This window comes from Myotis davidii, unplaced genomic scaffold (genome assembly GCF_000327345.1).
Source record: "Myotis davidii unplaced genomic scaffold, ASM32734v1 scaffold147, whole genome shotgun sequence".
In the NCBI taxonomy this organism is placed as follows: domain Eukaryota; kingdom Metazoa; phylum Chordata; class Mammalia; order Chiroptera; family Vespertilionidae; genus Myotis; species Myotis davidii.
Window position 1 is genome coordinate 1227700 of NW_006383010.1, and position 24075 is coordinate 1251774.

The 24075-nt window shown below is 39.2% G+C and overlaps 1 protein-coding gene across 3 annotated transcripts in view; it reads right to left on the reverse strand.

Moving 5' to 3' along the window:
- Nucleotides 1–236: 236 nt before the first annotated feature.
- Nucleotides 237–24075, reverse strand: part of MCM9 (minichromosome maintenance 9 homologous recombination repair factor) — a 78605-nt gene continuing 54766 nt past the window's right edge. For all 3 annotated transcript variants that reach the window (XM_015557802.1, XM_015557801.1, XM_006778419.2), the window contains 6 exons: nt 15742–15916; nt 10944–11146; nt 9264–9467; nt 7879–7961; nt 7255–7400; nt 237–3272 (listed from right to left, as the gene is read on the reverse strand). In XM_015557802.1, coding sequence (XP_015413288.1) covers nt 1835–3272; nt 7255–7400; nt 7879–7961; nt 9264–9467; nt 10944–11146; nt 15742–15916 — 2249 coding nt within the window. In that variant the 3' untranslated portion in view covers nt 237–1834. The remainder of the gene's footprint in view (nt 3273–7254; nt 7401–7878; nt 7962–9263; nt 9468–10943; nt 11147–15741; nt 15917–24075) is intronic.

Here is a 24075-nt window from a genome sequence, read left to right on the forward strand (position 1 = left end):
CCCACTGGGGATTGAGTCCGCAACCCAGGCATGTGCCCTGACTGGGAATCGAACCATGACCTCCTGGTTCATAGGTCAATCAATGCTCAATCACTGAGCAACACTGGCCAGGCAGGAATACAACCATTTTAAATGACAAAAAAGAACATATCAAAGTACCCTAAATGATAAGCCAAGAGGTTAGGTGTTATCATCTATGTAAAGCTTAATACATCATTACTGCAAAAGACACCAAGTTTCAAAGACAAAAATTTGTAATAAAGGTACTTAAAAAGTTTACCATAAATAAAGCAAAACAAAACAGTCAGCCCCACACTGTGGCTCAGGTTTAACTGAATTACCCTAGTTTACACAATCAGAACCAGTCCAGTCCAAGAATCAACTAGTCAATAACCCAAATTCTTTCCTTTTCCCTTAAGTTCTAGTAAAAATACTAAAACCCAGGAAAGTATTAATATCGAAAGGTTAGGAATATATAACACTAAGACTCATACTAAGAATGAGGTTACTAACACAGAAATAATAAAGAAATGTTCAAAACCATAGTCTTGATGTTTTAGAACGGGTTTAAGAGTGTGCAATAAGAAATTATAAATCACTGCTTATGTATGTCTTTTATCAGCTGTTTGAAGTGTTTAAAGATTTCAAAAGACTCATTCATACCAAGTTTGTACTCATAGCTTAAATTTTGCAGAAAATTTAATGAGTCACTTTTGGAATTAATGCTTAAATGCTGAAGAAAAACTCGGGTACCTAAATTTTTCTGTGTAAATTTAATGCAATGATCATTAAACAAAGTACATACAGTTTTGAGTATTCTGCGTGTCTAAAAATCCCTCAGACAATGAAATAATCTTTTCTTTCTTTTTTTTTTTTTTTTACAAATTCATACTTCAGAAGATAAATCCTGCAACTGTGAATTCCTAAGAGCCTCTGCTAGAATTCAAAGAAAGAGTGACTTTAAAGGACTTAAGACACAGCTTGGGTTGTCTATTACTACCAAATACAGTCATTTGTTTGGATTTAAAGACAAATGAGTCACAATAGTAGGAATCACATTTCCATCTTAACTATTTGGGTAGATGCCATGATATATGATTGGGACAACTGCATACACTTTTTCCTTCCAATGACAAGACTAAAGTTGTGTTGAAGGGAAGTCCCCAAAAGATAAAAATAATCTGAAGCACAAAATATTGGCTGAAGGAGGAAAGAAAAACTCAAAGGCCACTACTTTAGAAAGCTATTTGACCAGTTGCCAGATCTTTAGGAATACCATGGAATTGTGAGGTGCCTCTCAAAGAAAGAAAAGCATTAGTCACCTTTACTCTTACCCATAATAAACACAAAAACAATATTAGAAAAATCATACGATTCTGTCAAATCATAATAAATATTCACCACATTTGGCACATCATGGGTTTTTTTTTTAAAAAAAAGGAAAAAATAGAAGAGTTCACCTTTCTTGTTAGCTCTATGAGTGCTACTATCCTGACATTTGTTCCTGAGTGAATGAAAGAAGGAATCCGGGGAAGACCCACCCCTTAAAAACAAAACAAACAAACATCTTTGGGAATGCAAGTATTCCATTCTGCAAAATTACGCACAATGTCAATTCAATCCAAGGGCTGGTATCACATAAATCTATAATGATTAAACAACTTGATGAATCATGAAGATAAACCTGAAATTACAAAATGTGATTTGGGAGCTGGTATTTAGAATGGCACTCAATATGGCCAATAGTCTGGACATATATAAAAACCATGTAGGTATCCCAAAGGTACTGTGTCAAGTTGGGAAAGATGCAATTTGACCAGCAAGCTTTCCATGATTATGGCTTTTTTCTCATTTCTTCATCCCAATCAAAATCTAATGCTTCGTCTTCTAGTTCTGGTAAAGTAAAGAGAGACTTTTTGGAAAGACTGAGTTTCTCAGGGGGCCCCTCCAACTGAAAAGTTTTCCTTTTCCTGCCAAGCATTGTAGCTGTGGTGGTGGGAGGCGGGCTTGGGCCTCTCTCACCCGAGTTCTTACTTTCAGGAGGAGGCAGGGACGCTGATTTGGATTCAGGGGAGGAAGTAAAGGAGAAGTTGGCCAACTTGGCTAATGTGCAAGCATGAACCTTGCTGCTTTTATTACTGCACGAAAGCCCTTCCTTTTTGTCTCTCTCACCAGTGAGATGCAAATGCCCAGTCTCGTTCCCAAGCTCAAATTCAGGCTGAATCTCTCTCTTCCCAGGGCCACATGCCCTCTCTGCTCTTGACCTGTCTTCCCCTGATGACTGCTGTGACACCCCCATTGCCCTCCTCTGCAGCAGATCTGAGCCTCCCTTTCCTGAGGTCACCTTTTCTGGACCCTTCACCGACAGAGCTGCTTCTCCTGTTCCATGCTGGGAAATTTTCGGACTCCGAACTGCTAGGTCAGTTCTGCCAGGAGACACAAGGCTGTGGTCCTCAGGGGAGTGGATCAGTTTTGACTTCTGTTTGAAAGTAAATTTTGCTAGTTTGGCCACAGGGGCACCCAAACTCTCAACACTTTCAGGATCAGGCTCTTTCACCCGAGGGAGGGGCTTCTGTCTCTTTCTTTCTGGGCCACGTACAGGGATGGACAGAGGGTGAGGAGGGCTTACGGGCTGTGAAGGCGGCCTGGCAGGATTGCTGTACAACTCCTGGGCCCTCTCCCTGCGCAGCCTGTGCAGTTTCCTGGGGACATGATGAGTCAGCACCGAGTCTGGTTCATCAGCAGTTCCTGCTGTTTCAGAAACGGCTGCTGCCTTTTTTCCCTTTTTCCCCTTAACGCTCACTGGCCTCAATGGAGCTCCTGTCTCTCCTGGTGCTGGAAGCAGTCCAGTTTCCAATTTGCTCCTTTGGTCTGGCTCCCTCTCTTCTTTACCCTGAGATGTGTTGTTGGATTTTTTCAAAACCATTTTCCGCTCAGTTGTTTTGGGACCAGGAGACACAGAAACGGTGTTTTTCGGTTCAATCTGATGAGTTGTCAGGGAGTCAAACCAATCCAAACCAGCATCTCTGCTGTCGTGCTGAGCTGAATCCTTTCTACATGCTGACCTATTAGGCCCCAGGTGGGGTGGAGGTTCGAGAGGTGGGCTTCCCCTGGGACTGCCTCCGGTAGCAGAGGAGGGGATACCACAGTTCACTTCCTGCTGTGTTGACGTTCTGAATTTGGATTCTCCTCCTGGGTCACGTCCCGAGGACCCTGGAGTAGTCTCTGCCTCTGTCCTTGGCTGGGATTGGTACACACTCTGATTCTGTAACCTGTAGCAGAAATAAGGAAAACATGTATTGAAGGGAAGGAAAGTTGCTTTACCCTTTTCATTTCTTTAGTGTCTGAGATGCCATCTAAAGGGATAAGTCCAACATAATTCCAGGTTAATACCAAATACAGTCTCTAAAAACAGCAAGAGGGAATTATCTGTTTTCATTAGACTAGAGATTAAGTGGCCTGATAATCATTCTAATTTAGCCTTAAATTGAAGTAAAATTTAAAAAATGAAGTGTTGAGTTTGCCTACATTTTCCTTCTCTCTGAAAGTCCACTTAATTCATTGAAGATAGTTTGAAGGTCAATGTAAAAATGCTCAGTCTTATTTCTCGTGTTATACGTGTAACTACAATACAGACTGCTAGCTATTTGCACAGTAGCTTATTGCTGATCAAGAAAGTAGTTCTATCCGGTTGGTATGGCTCAGTGGTTGAGTGTTGACCTATGAACTAGGAGGTCATGGCTCGATTCCCAGGCAGGGCACATGCCCAGATTGTGGGCTTGAGCCCTACTAGGGGGTCAAGGAGGCAGCCGATCAATGATTCTCTCTCTCTAATCATTGTTTCTCTCTCCCCTTCTTCCTTCCTCTATGAAATCAATAAAAATATTTTTTTGGGAAAAAAATCCCACAAAAAACCAAGTAGCTTTCAAAGTTACTACTATCTAGTATACTTTCAGCAGCAAGTTGAGGTCAGGGATACTAGAAATTATTAAAGCTCCATAATAATGTCCTAAAAGACAGGAAGTTTTCAGGGGTAGAATAATAATTTAGCCCACTATTTTAGTCCAATTCTGACTTTGGGAATTAAATTCTCCCCTACATAAAAAGTACAGTTTTACTATAACTTCCTAGAAAGATGGCATCTTTGCACTCTGATTAGAGGTAGGTAGAATGGCCACCATTTGAGGCAGGATGTCACTAAAAGCATTTTCCAGAAGGAAAGTGTGATAAAAATACACATAGTTTTATGATTGATATGTGATCTCCTTAAGGAATAGAGAACCCTTACCTAAGGGGATATACCGTATGCTACTTGGGGCTTTCCCACTGTTAAGATTAGCTTTTGATTGTGTTCTACAGGTAATGCACTTTCATCTGTGGGGCACCTGGTTTTGTTGCTTTGAGGATCAATACCCAACAGGCCTCTACATTACAAAGAGATACTAGAAGAAAAGAACATTTTAAGGCCAAATCCTATCTTTCAGATCATCATCTACTCTTTTCTTCTTCTTCCCCCTTTTTCCTTGCCGGAAAATCGTTCTGAACTTGGATAGTCCAATTGCTATTTTTCTATCACATAACTGATTCTGAGCCTCGCGTGCCTTCCCTCCCCGAATCCAACATGTTTTGGTCGTCAAAATGACCCGTTTACGGTCAGTCTAAACAAGCAGTGTCTCCAAAAGCCAAGACAAGCCCAGGGCAGGCCTGAAAAGGATCTGCGACATCAAACCATAAAAGAACCAAAGGAATCGCTTTGATCTTAACACTATGCTCTGGGCCATTAAAAAACCAGGAGACCAAAGGCAGGGGATTGATTTTATACAAAGTGCAAGTTTACCGAGGCACCTCAGTATAATTATCTCTATTTCTAATGGCACCTGGTGCATTAGTAGGACAAAGCCAGCCCCACATGTCCCCAGGAAGGCTGTGCTGAGCTTTATAAATTAGAAAGAGAATTCTGTTGGATGAAGGGAAGAAACAAATAGGAGAGAAAGCCAGGAAAAGAATTCTCAGTGTTTTACTCAATACAGTCAGCAATCCCACCAGGGCCCACATTCTTCTTCTGCAGCTGTTCCACTTCTTCACGCGCCCCATTCCCAGACCCCAGCTTTGAGAGCAACACCAATAACCAGACTCAGGTCAATTATCCAGCCACTCAACCGATCATGCAGATACTCAAATGGATACACTCGCCATTCTTCACTCCTGCTTCACAGGCACAGCCTCACAGTCTAGCTTTTTAGAAGCTCATCTATATAGTTCCAGGCAACAATTCTTCAGGTGATGCGCTTTCCTTCCCATACGTCTGCATTGTAACAAATCCTTAAAAAGGTGAGTTTTGAAACATTGCTGTTGTCATTCCCGAGTTGTTTGGATGTTCCAAACCAGTAGGATGATCTCCCTCTTTAAAATAAAACACATCATGCCCTGACCGGTTTGACTCAGTGGATAGAATGTCGGCCTGCGGACTGAAGGGTCCCAGGTTCGATTCCGGTCAAGGGCATGTACCTGGGTCAAGAGCACATCCCCTGTGGGGTCATGCAGGAGGCAGCTGATCAATGTTTCTCTCTCATCGATCCCGCTCCCTTCCTCTCTGTAAAAAAATCAATAAAATATATTTAAAAAATTAAAAAAATAAAATACATCATTCTCACTGAGGATTTTTTAAGCCTGTTAGATATGTAAATTTTTAAAGGTCATGGATTTGGGCACGCAGGAAAGGAAAACTGCCACCAAGGAACCAGGTGGAGGTCAGTATAATTATCTCTATTTCTAACTTGCCCAGCATACTAGCTTAGGCTGGCCTAAAACCATTCTGCGCCTCAGTCTTCTACCTGTCATTTTCTTTCACCAGGGTTACCTAAGGACTAATATCAAATATTTATTATGTTTGGAAGAGAGCTTTAGAAACAATAAGAATAAAATTAAAATATTAATAAGCACTAAGATTCTTTATATAAGCTCCCATGCACATGTCCTCTCCTGGTGAGGAAAGATGGTAAGGCCAAGCAGATATTTTGTGGTAGGGTCTGGGCTGGGATAGATGGCTCCTGGAATCTAACTTCCTCTTTCTTAATAGCAGTCCCAGCGCCTTGTTGCTCTAGTTTGTACAGGGAGCCAACGAAAGAGAAGAGGAAGAAGTGGTGAAAGCAAACATGACAGAGACCCTCACCAAGGTGTCTTGGTTCCGCAGCAACTGTGCATACTGGGTGTGAACTGTGGGTAGCTTACCTTAGTGCTTCTCACGTAATGGAGACCCAGTGCTATACATTTTACTACACAGAGTAAATTTATATATAGTTTACAACATCGATATAGCAAACAACCAGTCAGTGTTCTCCATGAGGCTCACCAAAGCAGCAAGTCCAGAAGATGTAGCTTTGGAAGGTGGTCTCTAAAGATGGCAGCCATCAATTCCTCCGTTCCCATATGTCTGTGCCACACCTCCCATCACCCAGTGGTGTCTATTTCCTTTCACTTTGCTTGTGGGGTGACCTTGTGACTTGCTCTAACCTATAGCACATGGCAAAAATGATTCTGCTCTAGTCCTGGCCCAGCCCATAAGAGGCCTGGCAGCTCAGGCTCTTGCTATACTGGAGTCCTAAGCTACCATGGCAGAATTCTGACAACCCGACAGCAGAGAGAGCCCAGCCAGCCCCCAGACATTTATGCCACCCAGTGAAGACATCACACATGTGATGGAAGTATCCTGGATGATCCGAAACCGGCTGAGCTGCCAGTTAAATGCAGGTGTGTGAGTAATTGCAGCTGCTACTACGCTGATTAGAGATGAGCCATCCCTGTACGACTCCTGAATTTCTGTCTTCTAGGACCCTGGTCGGCAAACTGCAGCTCGCGAGCCACATGCGGCTCTTTGGCCCCTTGAGTGTGGCTCTTACACAAAATACCACGTGCGGACGCACACGTACAGTGCGACTGAAACTTCGTGGCCCATGCGCAGAAGTCAGTTTTTGGCCAGGGGGAGTCTATTTTGAGGAAGTACTGTTGATATTTGGCTCTGTTGACTAATGAGTTTGCCGACCACTGTCCTAGGAAAATCAGCACTATAATGGGGGTGATGTCTTTTTTTAAGCCACTGAGTTTTGGGGTAGCTGATTATAAGCAATAGATAACGGAAACAATCCCCTACCGATAGCACAGACAGATTTTTCACTTAATGCATACTTCCTTTGTTTCACTAAATGCCAAATGAAGATTTCCCATTACATGTCTATCTTGGCTTTCTTTTCTCACCTTTCAAGTCTTCTTAGCTCTTCACTCAGGAGGTTGTGCAGCTCCAGCTTTTCCAGAATAAGTTCACACTGCCTCTGGTACTGCTCCAAAGGGTTTTCAGGGAAGGAAGTGTGGAGTGCGTTCACGCCTCCCAGCAGTGCGCCTCCCTGAGGGTGAGGAATGGAGAACACCAGGGAGTCACTAGGCCAGCCTGCAGAGAAGACCACACTAGGCACCACTGGTCCCAGATAGCTGAGCCCAGCCCCTGACACTCCCACCTTGAATTAGAATCACCTGGGCATTTTTCAAATTTCAATAATCTTCTCCCCCAGTTCTTGCTGGCAAGCATTGCTCTGCGAAGCCACACTCTCACTAGTAAGACCATGACCATCCCTCAGGTATGTCCAGGAGAAGATGGACTGAGACCCATCACTTTACACCGATGGGAAAAGCCATTATACTGAGGCAGAGAATGTTTTCATGACAGTATTTTTCCTTCTTTTAAATGGTCTCCTTTGGATATATTTCCAGAAATTATTAGGTCTGGAATATAATCATTTAAATAATAGCTCCTGATATACTACAAACTGTCTTTTATTTGATGCCTGTGACTACAGTTCAGATATTAGCACCCAATGCCCTCACCTGCATGGAGGACTCCATGACTGACACCACTGTAATAGCGTCTTCTAGAGTCACAGTGTCACGAAACATCAGGCGAGCATGAGCTGAGAAAACAAGGGGCATTTTAAACCATTAAGACAGAAATGCTTAAAATAAATATTTGAGGTGATAAATGCAGTACTCTACCTGATCCCCCTCCAAAATTTGTATGTTATGAATGAGCTTCTAATAACAAATTAATTTTTCCCAGAACAAGCACAAAAGTCTAAGTTCAACTCGCTTTAAGGCTGTTCCTGTAATAAAGGGCCACATCCTTCTGCACAGCCCATGGCAACTCTGTGTATTTGTATGAAAACACTCTGGGCTCCAGCAAAGAAAGGGGCTACCTAAGCATATGTTTAATATTCAACAGCTTTTAATCCTCACTTTCTAGTCTATTATAGAAACACACAAAATTAAACTCATTTCTCATCTCTGGCAATTTTCTTTATCTGTGAGCTTTTCAAAAATACTAAACTCATGAGCATAAAATTTATGTATTTCTTGCTCTAATATTAGCTACAAATCTTTAAAGAAGTTAAGTGCATCCGTTTTATAGAACTTTTTATTAAGCATACATAATGTTATCACATGGTACAGTCAGTTCATGTTAAATTTTTTGATTTATTAAAACAAGGGCTAAATGTAAAAGCCAACATTAAAGAAAACATCTTGAGATGCATGTTAGCTGAAAGTCTGCATGTCTCTCATGCCTTAGGGATGGGCTAGGGCAGTGATGGTGAACCTTTTGAGCTCGGCGTGTCAGCATTTTGAAAAACCCTAACTTAACTCTGGTGCCGTGTCACATATAGAAATTTTTTAATATTTGCAACCATAGTAAAACAAAGACATATTTTTGATATTTATTTTATATATTTAAATGCCATTTAACAAAGAAAAATCAACCAAAAAAATGAGTTCGCGTGTCACCTCTGACACGCGTGTCACCGGTTCGCCATCACTGGGCTAGGGCCTGGCATTATTAATTTGGTGTCATTATGTTAGTGGTGGGTTGCTACATAGGAAACAATCCCAAACAAGGCAGTATCTCACCCGAAATGCTAACAGACTGCCACTGAGAAATAAAACCTTAGTAAGTAAGAACTGAATGACACCGTAAGTTATAGGAGCTATCACAAAGCCTGAGCTATCACAAAGATTCCTCTTTCCTAGTGACACTACATTTCACTCAACACCCATAAATGTCCCAGAAGAGTGGAAGCTTCATAGCTCAGAGCCTTTACTTTAGTAAGCACCTGAGAGCACCTTAGAGTAGGGATCATTCATCTTTGAGCTCATGGTGTCAACCCCATTCCTTGTACATAACGGGAACCCAATAAAAAATTCATCTGCTGAATGAAATAAACCTTCTGCTAATCGTATCAAGCTCTCCAACAGGCGGATGGTTGTCCGGGCGGCATTCCGGGAGTCACTTTGCCTCTGCATCTGGTAGTACCGGAGGAGAACCTGATTGCCCACATCAGACAGCGTGGGCTGAAGGTTCCTAATGAGGCTGAAGTAGGTTTTCATCTTTTCCATGCTCCACAGCTTCTCTGATTTGCTTGGGTAACCTGTACATATTAGGTGTGGGTCGGTAATTTCTAAGAACAGGCAAACATCTCACTTTAAAGGTTTTGATAAAGTTTTTATACTCTTTATTTTTTTAAATAAAGTTTCTAGCCTTCCCAATCATCCCCTCAAATATGACAAGATTTTTTTTTTTTAATTTTAGAGATTGGAAAGGGGGCGGGGGAGAGAGGGAGAGGGAGAGGGAGAGAGAGAGAAATAAAGACAGAGAGAGAGAGAAAGAAACATCAATGTGAGAAACATTGATTGGTTGCCTCCTGTACACACCCCGATCAGGGATTGAATCTGCAACCTGGGTATGTGCCCTGAACAGAAATCGAACCCACCACCTTTTGGTGTATGGGATAATGCTCCAAGCAACTGAGCCACACCGGCCAAGGTCTTATACGCTTTTAAAAGGATTAGCTTTAGGTTGGTGGCCATTGAAATCTAGACCTGTTTCTGCACAGCATATACTAGTAGTTCTAAAACAAACAGTCTTAGGATCTAAGATTAATAAAGGTGAGCTTCCTACAGGGGTTAATTCTGAATAATTCTGGTCTACCCTATAGTATCCTATATAATAAAAGCCCAATATGGAAATTGTCCCTTCAGGCGGTTGTTTGACAGGGAGTTCAACCACTTGCTATAATGTGCGCTGACCACCAGGGGGTGGTGCAGAACATGGTGGGCGTTGCCAACGCAGCGCTGCCAGCCTCGATGGGCCCAGATGAGAGTAGGACCGCAGCAGGATGGTGGAGAAGAGAAGCAGGCGGCGCCAGGTCAAGGCGGATGGGAGCGAGGGCCTGATGGCCCTGCCGATTGCCCCACAGACAGCAACCAGCAGCCGCAGTGGGGGTCAGGGCTGCCGTCTGGCTGCCAGGTGCTGAGGAAGCCGGGCAGGGGGCCCTACAGGCAGGATGGTGGAGCAGGTGAGGGGGTGGCATCAGGCCAAGGCGGGGTGTCAGGAGGGGCTGTGGGGCTGCAGGGTGTCAGGCGGGGCTGCAGGGCTGGGGTTGCAAGCTGGGGGTGCAAGGCTGGGGCCCTGAGCTGGGGCCCGATCTCTGCAGGCCACCCTGAGGGACTCCACCAGTGAACGCACTGGGCCTCTAGTTAAGTAATACTTGAGTAAATCAAATTTAATTGAAAGAGAAGCCTATATTTAGATTTCTGTTTCATAATTCAACCCAGTTTTCTTTGCATGCAAGAAGTAATAATTATATATCATAAGATTTCCCCCCTTTCATCATAAAAACATATTCACAACCATAATCTCATCAATGGCAGACACAGAAGGGCCCTTTACCTCCTACCCATTATTCTGGCTCACTAACTGGTCCTCTCACTGCTTTCAGTCTAAGCAACTCTCTGTTGCCCATTAGTAGGGTACCTTGGGTATTTTTTTAATTTTCTTCAAAGAGAATTTCATTTGGCTGTGTCTACATTTTTTCTTTGTCAATAATTTGCTTGTCTCCACATACCTTTGTTTTCTAAGATAAAAGAGGAAATTATACGATCCCAGTCTTCATTCTTGGTATCAAGCAAAACCAGGATCAAGTCAAATCGACTTAAGAGTGGGCTGCCAAGGGCGATGTTCACAGACACAGACTCATGCGGGTCATACTGGCCTTTCGGGTTAGTTGCTGCCAGGATGGTGGTCCTTGTGTTCAGCTTGCACACGAGGCTACCAAAAGAGAGGGTACAACTCACTGACTGTTGAGATTCAAATAAAAAGCAAGATTAAACTTGTTAATGAAAGGGGCTTCTCTTGCATCTTGAAAATCTAGGGAAACTTATGTAAAAGAGAATGTGGAATGATATCAGGATGTATCACAAACACCAAGTCCAACCCAGTACATTTACACTAGCCTATCTTGTAGAGAAATAAACGCTCATAAACATTTTTCATAACACTACTATGCGCACACCCTCTGCTGGGTGCTAAGAGTCATACAAAGTAAACCAAACATGGATACTGTCGTAGGAGCTTGCAATCTACTAGCTATAATGGTAAGACAAAGAAGGATATGGTAAGCTCCAGAAGTATAAAGGTCCCAGGAGAAATAAAGTTGATATCTATTCATCTATGTGGACGGAAGTGATGATCAGGAGAACATTACAAAGTAGCTTTTGAACCGGGCCCTTAATGATGTGGACTTTTTAAGTGGAGAATATATATATTCATGGAGAGGGTGAAGGTGGAGGGTGAGAGTGATTTTGTAGAATTTTGAATTGGTTGAAGCAAAAACTTTGTGTGTCACTTTGTTTTGATTTTTCTAAAAGTGAAAGAAACAAAAAAATAAAAATAGAGAGATGGAAGGAGGGATGAAGAGAAGGAGGAAAAAAGCAGGGGAAATGAGGAAAAATAAACGCTGTTTAGCATCGAGATTTTGAGGAGTAACAGCGAAGGGAAGATTGAAGGGGCCTGGGAGTGGCGGGTGGGTTAGATGGGGAGGACCATGGATGGACACAGCGAGGAGACAAGGACAATGGTCCAGGAAGAGGTATGAAGTCCTAAATCAAGCATGTCAAACTCGCAGCTGGCGGGCCACATGCAGCCCACAACAAATATTTTTGCAGCCCAGCCAATATAATGGTATGTAAGAAACACTTTAATAAAAATTTTGTAACTTAATTTTTACAATATCAGTTCAGTGGTCTGGTAAGTTAATGTTCAAGAAAAAATATTAATTTTTATTCAAATGTTATATTATTTTATGTTAATGATTACTCATTTATGTCAGCCCTTTGTATTCAGCATGTCTATCGAAATAAACCTATGTTTCTAAGAAAATTGAAGCTTTTGTTTTTTTTGCAGCCCACATAAACTTAAACTCTATTTATCTGGCCCATGTTAGCCTTTGAGTTTGAATTGCTTGTCCTAAATGGAGCAGTGGCAAGATAGGTATGGGCATGCCTGACTTAGATATTGTTTTTAAACTTACTAATGATGGGCAAATCCTCAAGGTAATACAGCATATTCGTTGACAATCACAAATGTAACGTTTTCCCCTATACATTGCTCTGCTGCTGACTGCTTTTAATTATAGTGGCATGTCTGCCTCTCAGCAGTCACAGCACATGGCATAAGTGACATGTGCTGTGTCTGTTAATCCCCGATCTATTTCCAGTTGGCTCTAGCAATCACCTCGTGCCCTAAGACTAGAAAGGTTTGAGAATCCTAGTGTGTGGTAAATGGCATAAGAAGACACCCATTAAAGGAGAGAAAGACAAACAAGGTACTAAGTCCCCTTTTAAGAAAAATTACTGAAAAGGAAATATTCTGAACAGACAGTCCACATCTTATAAATTATGTGCCCAAATGGTTTTGTAAAGGTAAAATCCAGTTTGCCCTAAAAACAATGTAATAAGTGGTTCCTAATGAATCCCACCAAAGCACATTGAATCCATGTTGAAGTGAGGCCGTTGGCATTTATCATAAAAAAGGATACTGCTGCAATACTGGCAATGAGATAAAATTCAACTGCATGTGAAATAATTTCTTAAAATTATTTTCAATGTAGGCGAAAGTAATTGATTGTTCTTCCTCTCTGGTCAACAAATATTTATAAGCCATTTCCTGTGTGCAAAGAGCGATACTGAGAATTCAAAAAGCTGGCTTCTGCCTCCACTAGTTTACAGGAGAAATGCTGGCAGATGAGGAAGCGCAACACAGCGCCCAGCAGACAGTCCATGTGCAACGGATGGGGGTTATCAGCATTAGCATCAGCAAACAGAAACTTCTGTGGAGACGCCTGGGTATCTGTAAGGTATCTGATCTTAAAGCAGCGCATGGTGTTAGAAGGAAATGAACTAGCAAAGAAAGAAAGAAGGTGGTGAATTATTTCTGAGGTAACTAAAAAAAAAATAAAATAAAGACAAGAGTAAGCATAAGGAAGGGGGCTAAGGAAGGATTATGTGAAGCAAAATGGCTGCGTGAGGAGCAGTCAGCAGAAGAGCCGGCGATGGAAGTAGAGGGGTGGGCAGGGGAAGCGGAAACCGTGTGGGGTAATACGTCAGGCAGCTGCCTGTAGCACAGAAAGGGCCTGGGGACGGTGCCAAGAGGGACAGAGTGGTCTCTGCTCATTTGAAAGAAGGGAAGACAGATACTGGATAAGCCTGGCGCTTGCAGACCTGTGATACAAACATTACTGCATTCAAAACTGAATGAGGCTTTTGAAAACACAGATACAAAGACACAGTCTACTCCTAAGTACTTCCTGCATAGTAAGTACTTCCTGATGTTTTAGGCATTTATTTACTTACCTTACTTTTTTTCCTATTAAATTTGATCTTCCTTGAGGGACTGACACTTATTGTTATAATCCTCATATTGTCTATCACATATTAAATGCTCAATAAATATGCACTAGATAAGTGACAAGAAATAAACCTTTACTTAGTTCAGTATTTCTAAAATTCAGGGTCATCTTATATTCACAGGCTTCAATAGTTATAAACTAATCATGCTAATATTTTTATGGTTAATTTGCAGTGGAAAAATTCCAGTTTCTCAAAAAAACTACTGTCCCACTTTTTTATCTACATAGGTTAACTTTCCTACACAGTAGTGACTCTTATAAATATTGTACAGTTTCTAAATATTGTACACAGTATTTTCAGCACTGCAGGCCTGGGAGAAAGTGCCCTTTTTGTGTGACAGTCTCTCATTACAGCCTTTATGGGGGATCCCCGTCTTCACTCATGGCTTTCTTCACCTACATTCTGTCACTTCCAAACTTAACTCTGGGCTGTGGTGGTAGATGCTATATGTTCACCAAGCCTATTTCCCTTTCCCCTGGGAACAGAGCAAGATGTATTTCCCATCCCCCTCTACAGTTAAGTAGGGCTGTAATACTAAGTGCAGCCAATGGAGTGAAGGTAAAAGAACCTATGCTACTGTCAGGTCAGGCAATCATCAAATTCACAGAAACAGAAAGTAACACGGTGGTCACCAGGCACTGGGAAAGGTGCAAATGGCAAGTTGTTGCTTAATGGGTATAGAGTTTCAGTTTTGCAAGATGGAAAAGATCTGAAGATCGGTTGCCCAACACTGTGACTACCCTTAACACTATTGAACTATACACTTAAAAATAATTAGGATGGTAAATTTTATGTTACGTGTTTTTAACCACAATTAAAAAAGAAAGTAATGGAGGCTGTTATGGACTGAGTATTTGTGTCCCACCAAAATCCATTATGCGGAAGCCCTAACCACCAGGGTGATGATATGAGTTGGGACCTTAGACAGGTATTAGGTTTGGATGAGGTGTTGAGGGTGGAGCCCCATAATGGGATTTATGTCCTCATAAAAAGAAGCAGGGAGAAACAGCTCACTCTCTCCACACTCATGCTGCGGAAAGGCCAAGTGAGCACATGGTGGGAAGGTTGTGGCCATAAAAAAGAACCAAACTACTGACATGACAACCTGGATGAACCTTAAAAACATTACATTATGCCAAGTGAAAGTTGTCAGATGCAAAAAGTTACATCTTGTATGATTCCGTTTACATGGAATGTCCAGAACAGGCAAATCCATAGTGACAGAAAGTGGATTAGGGGAGACAGGACATATGGAATGGAGGGGATGAGGACTGACAGCTAAAGGGTACGAGGTTTCTCTTTGGGGTGATGAAAACATTCAGGAATTAGACAGTGGTTAGTTGCACACTCTATGAATATACTATAATCCAAGAAATTGTATGCTTTAAAAGAGTGGATTTTATCTGGTATGTGAATTATGTCTGATGAGAAAAGGTCAGAGGAAAGAATCAAAACAAATGGTATGTCTGTAAAAAACAAACAAAAACAATCTTTGCACCCCTAAAGAGGAGTATGCCAAAAATAGGGTAAAAATCCCACACAACTATATAAACTGAAAACATATTAATGATATTCTCACAAGAAAACCATTGAAAGCAGACATTATGTTTTGTCTTTTTGAATCTTTCAAAATTCCTAACATAATAATATATCCAGAATAGACACACAATTACTGAATGAGATAATAGGTTGGAGCCTAAATTGAAAGCTCTTCATATGTCCCCTTCATGAAATAAATCAACTTACATTTATTTTACACTTTAGTTTTCCTTTCTTTGTTCCAACAACTAATTTTTACTTCCCTCATTCACCTTCCTGGGAAAATTAATATGTGTTTTGAAGGGTGATAACTGTGTCTCCGAGAGGACCAAATATACCTTACAGTTCAATAAGGTTCGCATTTTCCATAATCAGATATTAACTAATCTCAATGATTCAAATAGATTTAACACTTACCCAGCCTTAGCAACACTTATGGTTTGTTGCTCCATTGCTTCGTGGATACTGGTTCTATCATGCTCTTTGAGGCTATTAAACTCATCGATACAGCAAAGGCCCGCATCTGCAAGCACTAATGCCCCAGCCTCCAAATTCCATTCTCCTGAGTCTTTTACAGCAGTTACCGTCAGACCTAAGGAAACAAGCAGGTTGTGACAGCTTTTATTTTCAAAAGCCTATCTTATACCTATGAAGGGAAATAAATACCTACATTTTAAAGGGCAGGAAAGGTTTTAGAATCAAGGCTTTTATTTGTACTCCACCAAGAATGGATGGCATCAGAACAACTATTTCAGGTTGTTACTAGAGGATCCTGGAATATCCTATGTTCTGAAATTTTAATAGGCATTAATAAGTATTTTGTGGAAACCAGAAGTCTTCAAATTTTGTCTCTTCTTGGTAGGTACCCTCACTGAGTGGTTGAAACTTTTAGAAGGAGCTAACAGATTTCCAGAGATCTGATGACAAGAGGTTTTGTACTATGTGCTGTTTATAGAAAAGGGTCCAAAGACAGAACAGTGAATATTAGTCCAATGATGAAAATGAAAAATTTGCTCCCAGTTACAGAGGATTCCCTTCATAGGTGTCATCTGATTATAATTCATCCTTTAAACCAGTCAATAAAGCAAAGTGGTCAAAAACAAAGCCTTTGGAGTCACCTAGACTTGGATTTGAATCTGGATTTGTCATTCTGGCTATCATATAGTAGGGAGTTTCATAACATAGCGAGGCCTAAGTTTACCCACCTATAAAAGAGGATAACAATGGAAAATATTTTATAGATTCTTTCTTGAATATTTAAAAAGAATATCAATAAAGTTCTTTACAAGCTGTATGATACATAATGAGTATTTATAATAACTACTAGAGGCCCGGTGCACAAAATTTGTGCACCTCAGCCCAGCCTGCACCCTCTCCAATCTGGAACCCCTCAGGGGATGTTTTGCCTGCTGCCTGATTGCCCCACGCAGCCTACTTGTTCAGGCGTTTGGTCGTCCCTCACTAACCCCCCTGCCAGCCTGGTCGTAGGCAGCCATCTTGTGAGGGTTAATTTGCATATTACCTCTTTATTGTATAGGATTGTTGATTAAAAAATTGATAAACCTCTGGCTAGACTGATTAAGAAAAAAAAAGAAGACAAAAGCTACAAATGTCAGGAATGAAAGGCGGGACACCATTATAGATTCTATAGATATTGAACTAATAATACAGAAATAAAATGAACAACCTATGTCCTAAGTTTAATAACTTAAATGAAATTGTCAAAATATATAAACTGTCAATGTTTATCTTAAAAAAAGATAACTTGCAAAATCTTATATCTACTTTGAAAATTGACTATGTAGTTAAACATCTTGCAACACACAAATCTACAGGCTGTGATGACATCATCATGAAGTCTACCAAACATTTACGGAAGAAATAATACGAATTCTATACAAAATTTTTAGAACTGTAGAAAAACAAGAAACACGTCCCAACTCAGGTAATGACGTTGGCATTATCATGATATCCAAAACAGATAAAGATATAGTAAAATAAAACTACAGACCAGTATCCCTCATTAACATAGATTCAAAAATCCTCAAAAAAAGCAAATTAAAAAATACATAAAATGATAATAGATCATAACTAAGTTGGGTTTATTTTGGGAATGCAATACTAATTTTCAAAGATTAATAAATGCAATTCACCACATCAACTGAGGAAGAAAAAGCAAATGATCACCTCAATAGATACAGAAATAACACTTGACAAAACTCAATGATCATTCATAAAAAAAAAAAAATTCTCAGATAACTAGGACTACACGAAACTCCTTCAATTTGATAAAGGGTATTTGAAAAAACCCTTCAGCTAACACTTAATGATATAAGATTGAATGCTTTGAGTCCCATACCCCTTCTATGCTCAAGATCAGAACAAGGCAAGGAGATTTGCTCTCAACACTTTTTCTTGAAAAGGAAAACCTAAATTTTAAAAAATATATTTACAGACAATATGATTGTGTAGAAAATTCCAAAAATTACAATAAAGCTGCTAGAACTAATAAATGAGTACAGCAAAGTTGCTGTTTGAAAGTCAATATACAAAAATTAATCATATGTCTATATATTAGAAAAAAATAGAAATTACAATTTAAAAATAATAGATTTATGATAGCATCCAAAAATATGAAATACCTAGATATAGATCTTTAAAATGATGTGTAAGACCTGTATGCAAAAACTACAAAACATTTTTAAAGAAAATTAAAGATGACCTAATCAAATAAAGATATCCCATATTTATTGAATGAATTAAAAATCTCAATATTTTAAGATGTTTCCCCAAAGTGCTCTCTGTCCCCAAAATGCTTTATAGATTCAATACAACTGCACACAAAATCCTAGCAAGATTTTTCTTTTTCTAGAAATTAACAAGGTGATTGTAAAATTTATATGGAGAAGCAAAGGAAACAGAAGAGTCAACCAAAAAATAAAGTAGGAAGTCTCACATGACCCATTTCCAGATTTACTACAAAGCTAGAGCAATCCAGAGTGGCAATGGAGAAAGAATATAAACAGATAGAACAATGGAATAGAATAGAGCCAAAAAAAATAGGCCCACACATATATGGTCAAGTATATAAAAGTAAAAGCAATTTAATAGAGAAAGGATACTCCATCCCTCAAATAATTGGATAGCCTTATACAAAAAGAAAAAAAATCAATCTTGATCCATACCTAATTTTGTAATACAAAAATTAAGTCATAAGAATTAAAGACCTAAAAAAAAAGAAGAAGAATTAAAGACCTAAATGAAAAATGTAAACCTTACGGGAAAAAAATCTGGTTTCTGGTCCAGCATTTAAGGAGCTTAGACGTTACTACTCCATCTTAACACCAAGTAAACTCTAAACGAACTGAGAAATCAATAATTCTGAGATCCATCAGAGGAATAAGATCACAGGTCAAACCCCTGCTCCCCAAATTGGAAAGACATAAAGACAGAGAATCACAACTTACTAGAGCAGAAACCTCCATGGGAACCTGTACTGGGATAGGAAAATCTGACCATAATTCTCAAATTGCTGGAGGCTCAGTGTGGACAATTCTGAGAATTAAAAACTCCCGAGGAACACATTCATGAGAGGAAGAGAGTTCCCACACTTTTGTGAGCTTTAGTTCCAGGAACTCTTACAGGTTCTCACATTAAATATTGACAATATTTCTCTGATATTATAAGCAAAGAGATGGAAAGTCTAAGAAATAGTAAGAAAGACGTTCCAGAGATCAAAAACACTACAAAAGAAATGAAGAATGCCTTTGATAGACTCATTAGTAGACTGAACATAGCTGAGGGAAAAAATATCTGAGAGTAAGGATAGTCAATAGAAACTTTTAAAACTGAAAGCAAAGAGAAAAAGATGGAAATAACAGAACAGAATATCCAAGAACTATGAAAACAACTACAAAAGATATAACATACATGTAATTGATGTAATAGCACTACCAAAAGAAGTAAGAGAAGGAACAAAGCAATATTAGAAGCCAATAATATTCCCTATATTAATGTCAGACACCAAACCACAAATCTAGAAAACTCAGAAAACACAGAGCAGGAAAAACATTAAAATGAAAGATGAAGAAAAAAATCTTGAAAGAAGCCAGAGGGTAAAACACTTACCTATAGAGGAGCAAATATGAGAATAATATCTAACTTCCCCTCAGAATATTTTAATACAGTCTTCAACATACATTAATGCAATAGCATTCATAAGTGATGATATAATCACACTAGGTTCTGCACCGGTTAGATAACATCTAGCAAATTATGATCTATGGGCAAAATCTGGGCAGACACCTGTTTCTGTAAAAACAGTTGTTGTTTAACACAGTCATGCTTATTATATATATATATATTGTCTATGGCAGTTTCATATTACAATCAGAGTTTAGTAGTTGTGACAAACATTGAATGGCCCTCAAAATCTAAAATATTTGTATCTGGCCCTTTATAGGAGATTGCTGACTCCTGTTCTAGGACTTAATGTCTACTTTGAGACATTAAATTTTAAAAGAAATAATAATTTTTTAAAAGGATAAACAGATTATAAAGGCATCTTAATAATGCCTTAAATTTAAGGAATATAGCATGGGATATAATTAGCCTTAAAGAAAGACTTAGAGAAGTGAAAATAATGTTTATATATTTAGAGAACTATCCTATGGAAGAAGCATTAAAGAAATTTGGGGCAACTTCAAAAGAAATAACGTAGAATAACATGTAGAGTTTTACATGCTGGATACATTGAGATGTTTAAAAATGAGTGGGCTACCTTATAAAGTAGTGAACTTTTCCTCAAAGTAACTATTTAAGCAAAAATGAAATGTCCATTTGTCAGAGGTAGTGTAAAGAGGTGTTCATGTGATGAACAGATAGCTGGACAAAAGGAAAATTAGAAAACACTGAGATGAAAGAAAATGAAGATACAACATACCACACTATGGGATGCATATAAAGCAGTGCTTAGAGAGTAACATACTCATCATTAGAAAAAGACATTACAAAAATACTAAAAACCAATATCTCTTATGATTACAGATACAAATATCTTCAACAAAATGCTAGCAAATCAAATTCAGCAATACATAAAAAGGATTACACATCATGACCAAGTAGTGCAACATCTGAAAATCAACAAATGTAATATCCTTATATTTTCAGAATAAGGCACAAAAAGCATATGATCACCTCAACAGAAGCAGGAAAAGCATTTGACAAAAATTCAACAAATTAGGACCCTGATAAAGGGCAGCTACACAAAAACCAGCTAATATCGTTCTTAATGGTGTAAGACTGACTGTTTTCATGTTAAGATTAGAAACAAGACAGAGATGTTCATTCTCACTACTTCTATTCAATATTGCACCAAAGGTACTGGAGGTTCTAGGAAGGGCAATTAGGCATGAAATGTAATAATAGGCATTAGGAAGGGGAAAAAGAAGTAAAATTATCTCTATTTGCAAATGTCATGATCTTGCATATAGAATAATCTTAAGGAATTTACTAAAAAATTACTACAACTAATAAGTTCAGCAAGGTTGGAGGATAAAAAAGCAATCTTTAAAAATCAATCATATGTCTATATACATGCAACGAAGAATACAAAAATATATTAAGAAAATACTAATTCCCTTTTCAACAGCATAGAAAAACACACACACACACAACCACTTAGGAATAAATTTAACAAAAGACGTACAAAATCTTACCTATACCCTGAAACTACAAAACAATGTTGAAAGAAATGAAAGATTACTAAAATAAATGAAAACACATCCCATGTTCACTGACAGGAATTTTAACATTGTTAAAATGGCAATATCCCCCAAAGGGATCTACAGATTCAGTGTAGATCTCAGTTGGCTTCGTTGCAGACATTGACAAAGCGATCATAAAATTTATACGGAAATTCAAGGAATCCTGAATAGATATAATATTGGGGGAGGGGGTAATCAATACAGTGTAGTAATGACATAAGATATAGATCAACAAAAAAAATTAATTTTGTAGAAATGAACCCACACATTTATGTTTAACTCATGTTTGATAAGGGTTCCAAGCCAATTCATTGAGGAAAGAATAATTTTTTAAGGTGCTGCTGGGAAATTGAACATCCACATATAAAAATAGGAATTTGGACCCCTACTTGATACCATAGACAAAAAATAATTCAAAGTAGATCAAACTTAAATGTAAGGTGCTAAAGGTATAAAATGGTTAGAGAAAACACAAATATAAATCTTCATGGCCCTTGATTAGGCAATGTTTTTGAGAAATGACACCAAAAGCACAAGCAAAAAAAGACAAAATAAATTGGACTTCATCAAATTAAAAGCTTTGAGCTGCAAAGGACATCCCCCAAGAAAATGAAAAGATAATCCACGGAAGGGGAGAAAATTTTCCCAAACCTGATCAATATGTCTCTGATGAAAGACTTGTATTTAGAATCAAGAACTCTTACAGCTCAATAATAATAAAAAAAATTACCCAATTTTTTTAAAGGCCAAGGATCCAAATAGACATTTCTCCACAGAAGATATACAAATGGTCAATAAGCAAATGAAAAACAGTCAAACATTTTTAGCCCTCAGGGAAATGTAAATCAAAACCACAATGAGACTCTACTTCACACATCACCAGAGTCTATAATAAAAAAAAACTAATAAGGGTGGGGAGGGAGGTGAAGATATTGGAATGCTCATACACTGCTGGTGGGAATATAAGTGCAGCCACTTTGGAAAACAACCTGGTAGTTCCTCATAAGGAGTTACCATGTGGATCCAGCAATTCCTCTCAAGACCCAGTAAAATGAAAACATATGCGCCTCCAACAGAAATTTGAACACAAAAATTCATGGTAGCATAGCTGTTATTAAAAAAAAGTCACTATGTAATCATAATAGAGGTACTTGGAGGTAGATTCTTTTATGCTGGATTCAAGACTTTAGCAGGCACAAAACTACCAACCTAAATCCACCAATTAATTACCTATAAGCTCATTTGTGAAACCTTTCTCCTTCCTATCTTTTCTAGTTTTGACCTTTTTTAGACAATCCTGCACATAAGGCATCCAATCTCACAAAGCTTACTTGCCTAACTTCCATCAAGCATATCTCCATTTAATGCCATTTGTCTCTATAGTAACCAACTAAAAAAGCTGCTGTGTTTAGCAGTGGCTTTGTGCAAGCAGTAGTCTAGCCAAGAGCTGTTTTAAAGATTTGAATCCTCTCTCTACCTATGCCCACATTTCTCCTGGTTATCTGATGAATGGGAGAGGTGGGCGGTTACAGAGAAAAGAATGGAATGTAAAACATGAGAAGATGTATTATAAGTGGAGAGTGAGGTCAGGAGGAAAACAAGTTTAGAAGGAGCTTCATATAAGAGGACTAAGAACACAGGGTAAAAAAACTAGATACATGAAACAGAAAATAATTACTAAGCATTTCCATTAATATTCTTCTGGTCAGAAAGATATTAACATCAACAAATTGTCAACAGCAAACATAATTATGGTGCTTCAGAAAGAACAATAATCTCATTGGTAGATATCCAAAGGGTGTTTAACAGTATAGTCCAGCTATGGATAAGGGCTCAGACACAGCTTATATCTTCAACAAAATTGTAACCTAATGGTGGGTAGTAATCAACACAAAACAGTGAAACTGTTATTAAAGAGGGGGAGCAAAAAAGGGAGAGGAGGACACACTTTATGTAATAAATATGGAAACCATAAAGTATGAGGATGCATTCCAGGATTCATTCCACCCTCTCTCCCTTCCCCCCCAGTCATTCATTCTGCAATAGGAGGCTTATCATCTGCGGTGCCTCATGGGGAGATTCCCACAGCTTTGCCTTGGCTGGGCCTCCTCTCTCTCCCAGTATATACCTGGGCCAACTTCATTCATGGAGCTTTGTTCCTCAAGAGTTCATTAATCAAGTCATGACTACAGTGTTTGCCAGCCTGTGGAAACTGGTATCATTTCTGCCAGCCGGTGGAAACTGGTATCATTTCTGCCAGGAAATGATGTCAATTGCTCTTTCTACACATAAGTCCACTCTAAGTGTTACCTGACACAGTGAACAAAAAGTAGAGAAGCCCTTGGTCAGCAATGAAAGGAACAGGTTTCTGGGCACCACTGTCCCCCTTTGTTCTGTGGGGACGATAACCCCTCCCCTCCTACCATTCCAGGATGTTCTGAGGAACAAAATGTTATCTATACATACAGACCGTATCACCGCAGTATGACTCATACTTAATGCACACAAACAACTGGGCTTGAGGAAACCATTTTTTTGGTAGGTCCTATTTGATTATTTAATCCATTGACAATAAAATGGGACCCCTCCACTCTAAGTAGTTTTCCTAAATGTGGGAAGTCCTGGTATTAGCTGCCCAACATTAACTTTCAAAAGACCGTCAGGCCCCAGGTTGTGGACTCGATCCCCAGTTGGGGGGGGACGGGGGCTGCACGAGGCAGCCAATTGATGATTCTCTCTCATCACTGAAGTTTCTCTTCCTCGTCTTTCCTCTCTGAAATCATTAAAAACATATTTAAAAAAGACCATCAGATGAAAAAGTTTCATCAAAAGCAGCCTACTTAAGTATGAACAATGCCCAAAGAATGACAACTCAAAATTCTGGGCACTATACTAAGAGAAAATTATTCCAGCATAGATGATACTTAAGAATTAGTTTTCTCGCTTTCGGCTGGAACCGCCATCTTCCAGTAATTCACCAAAATGA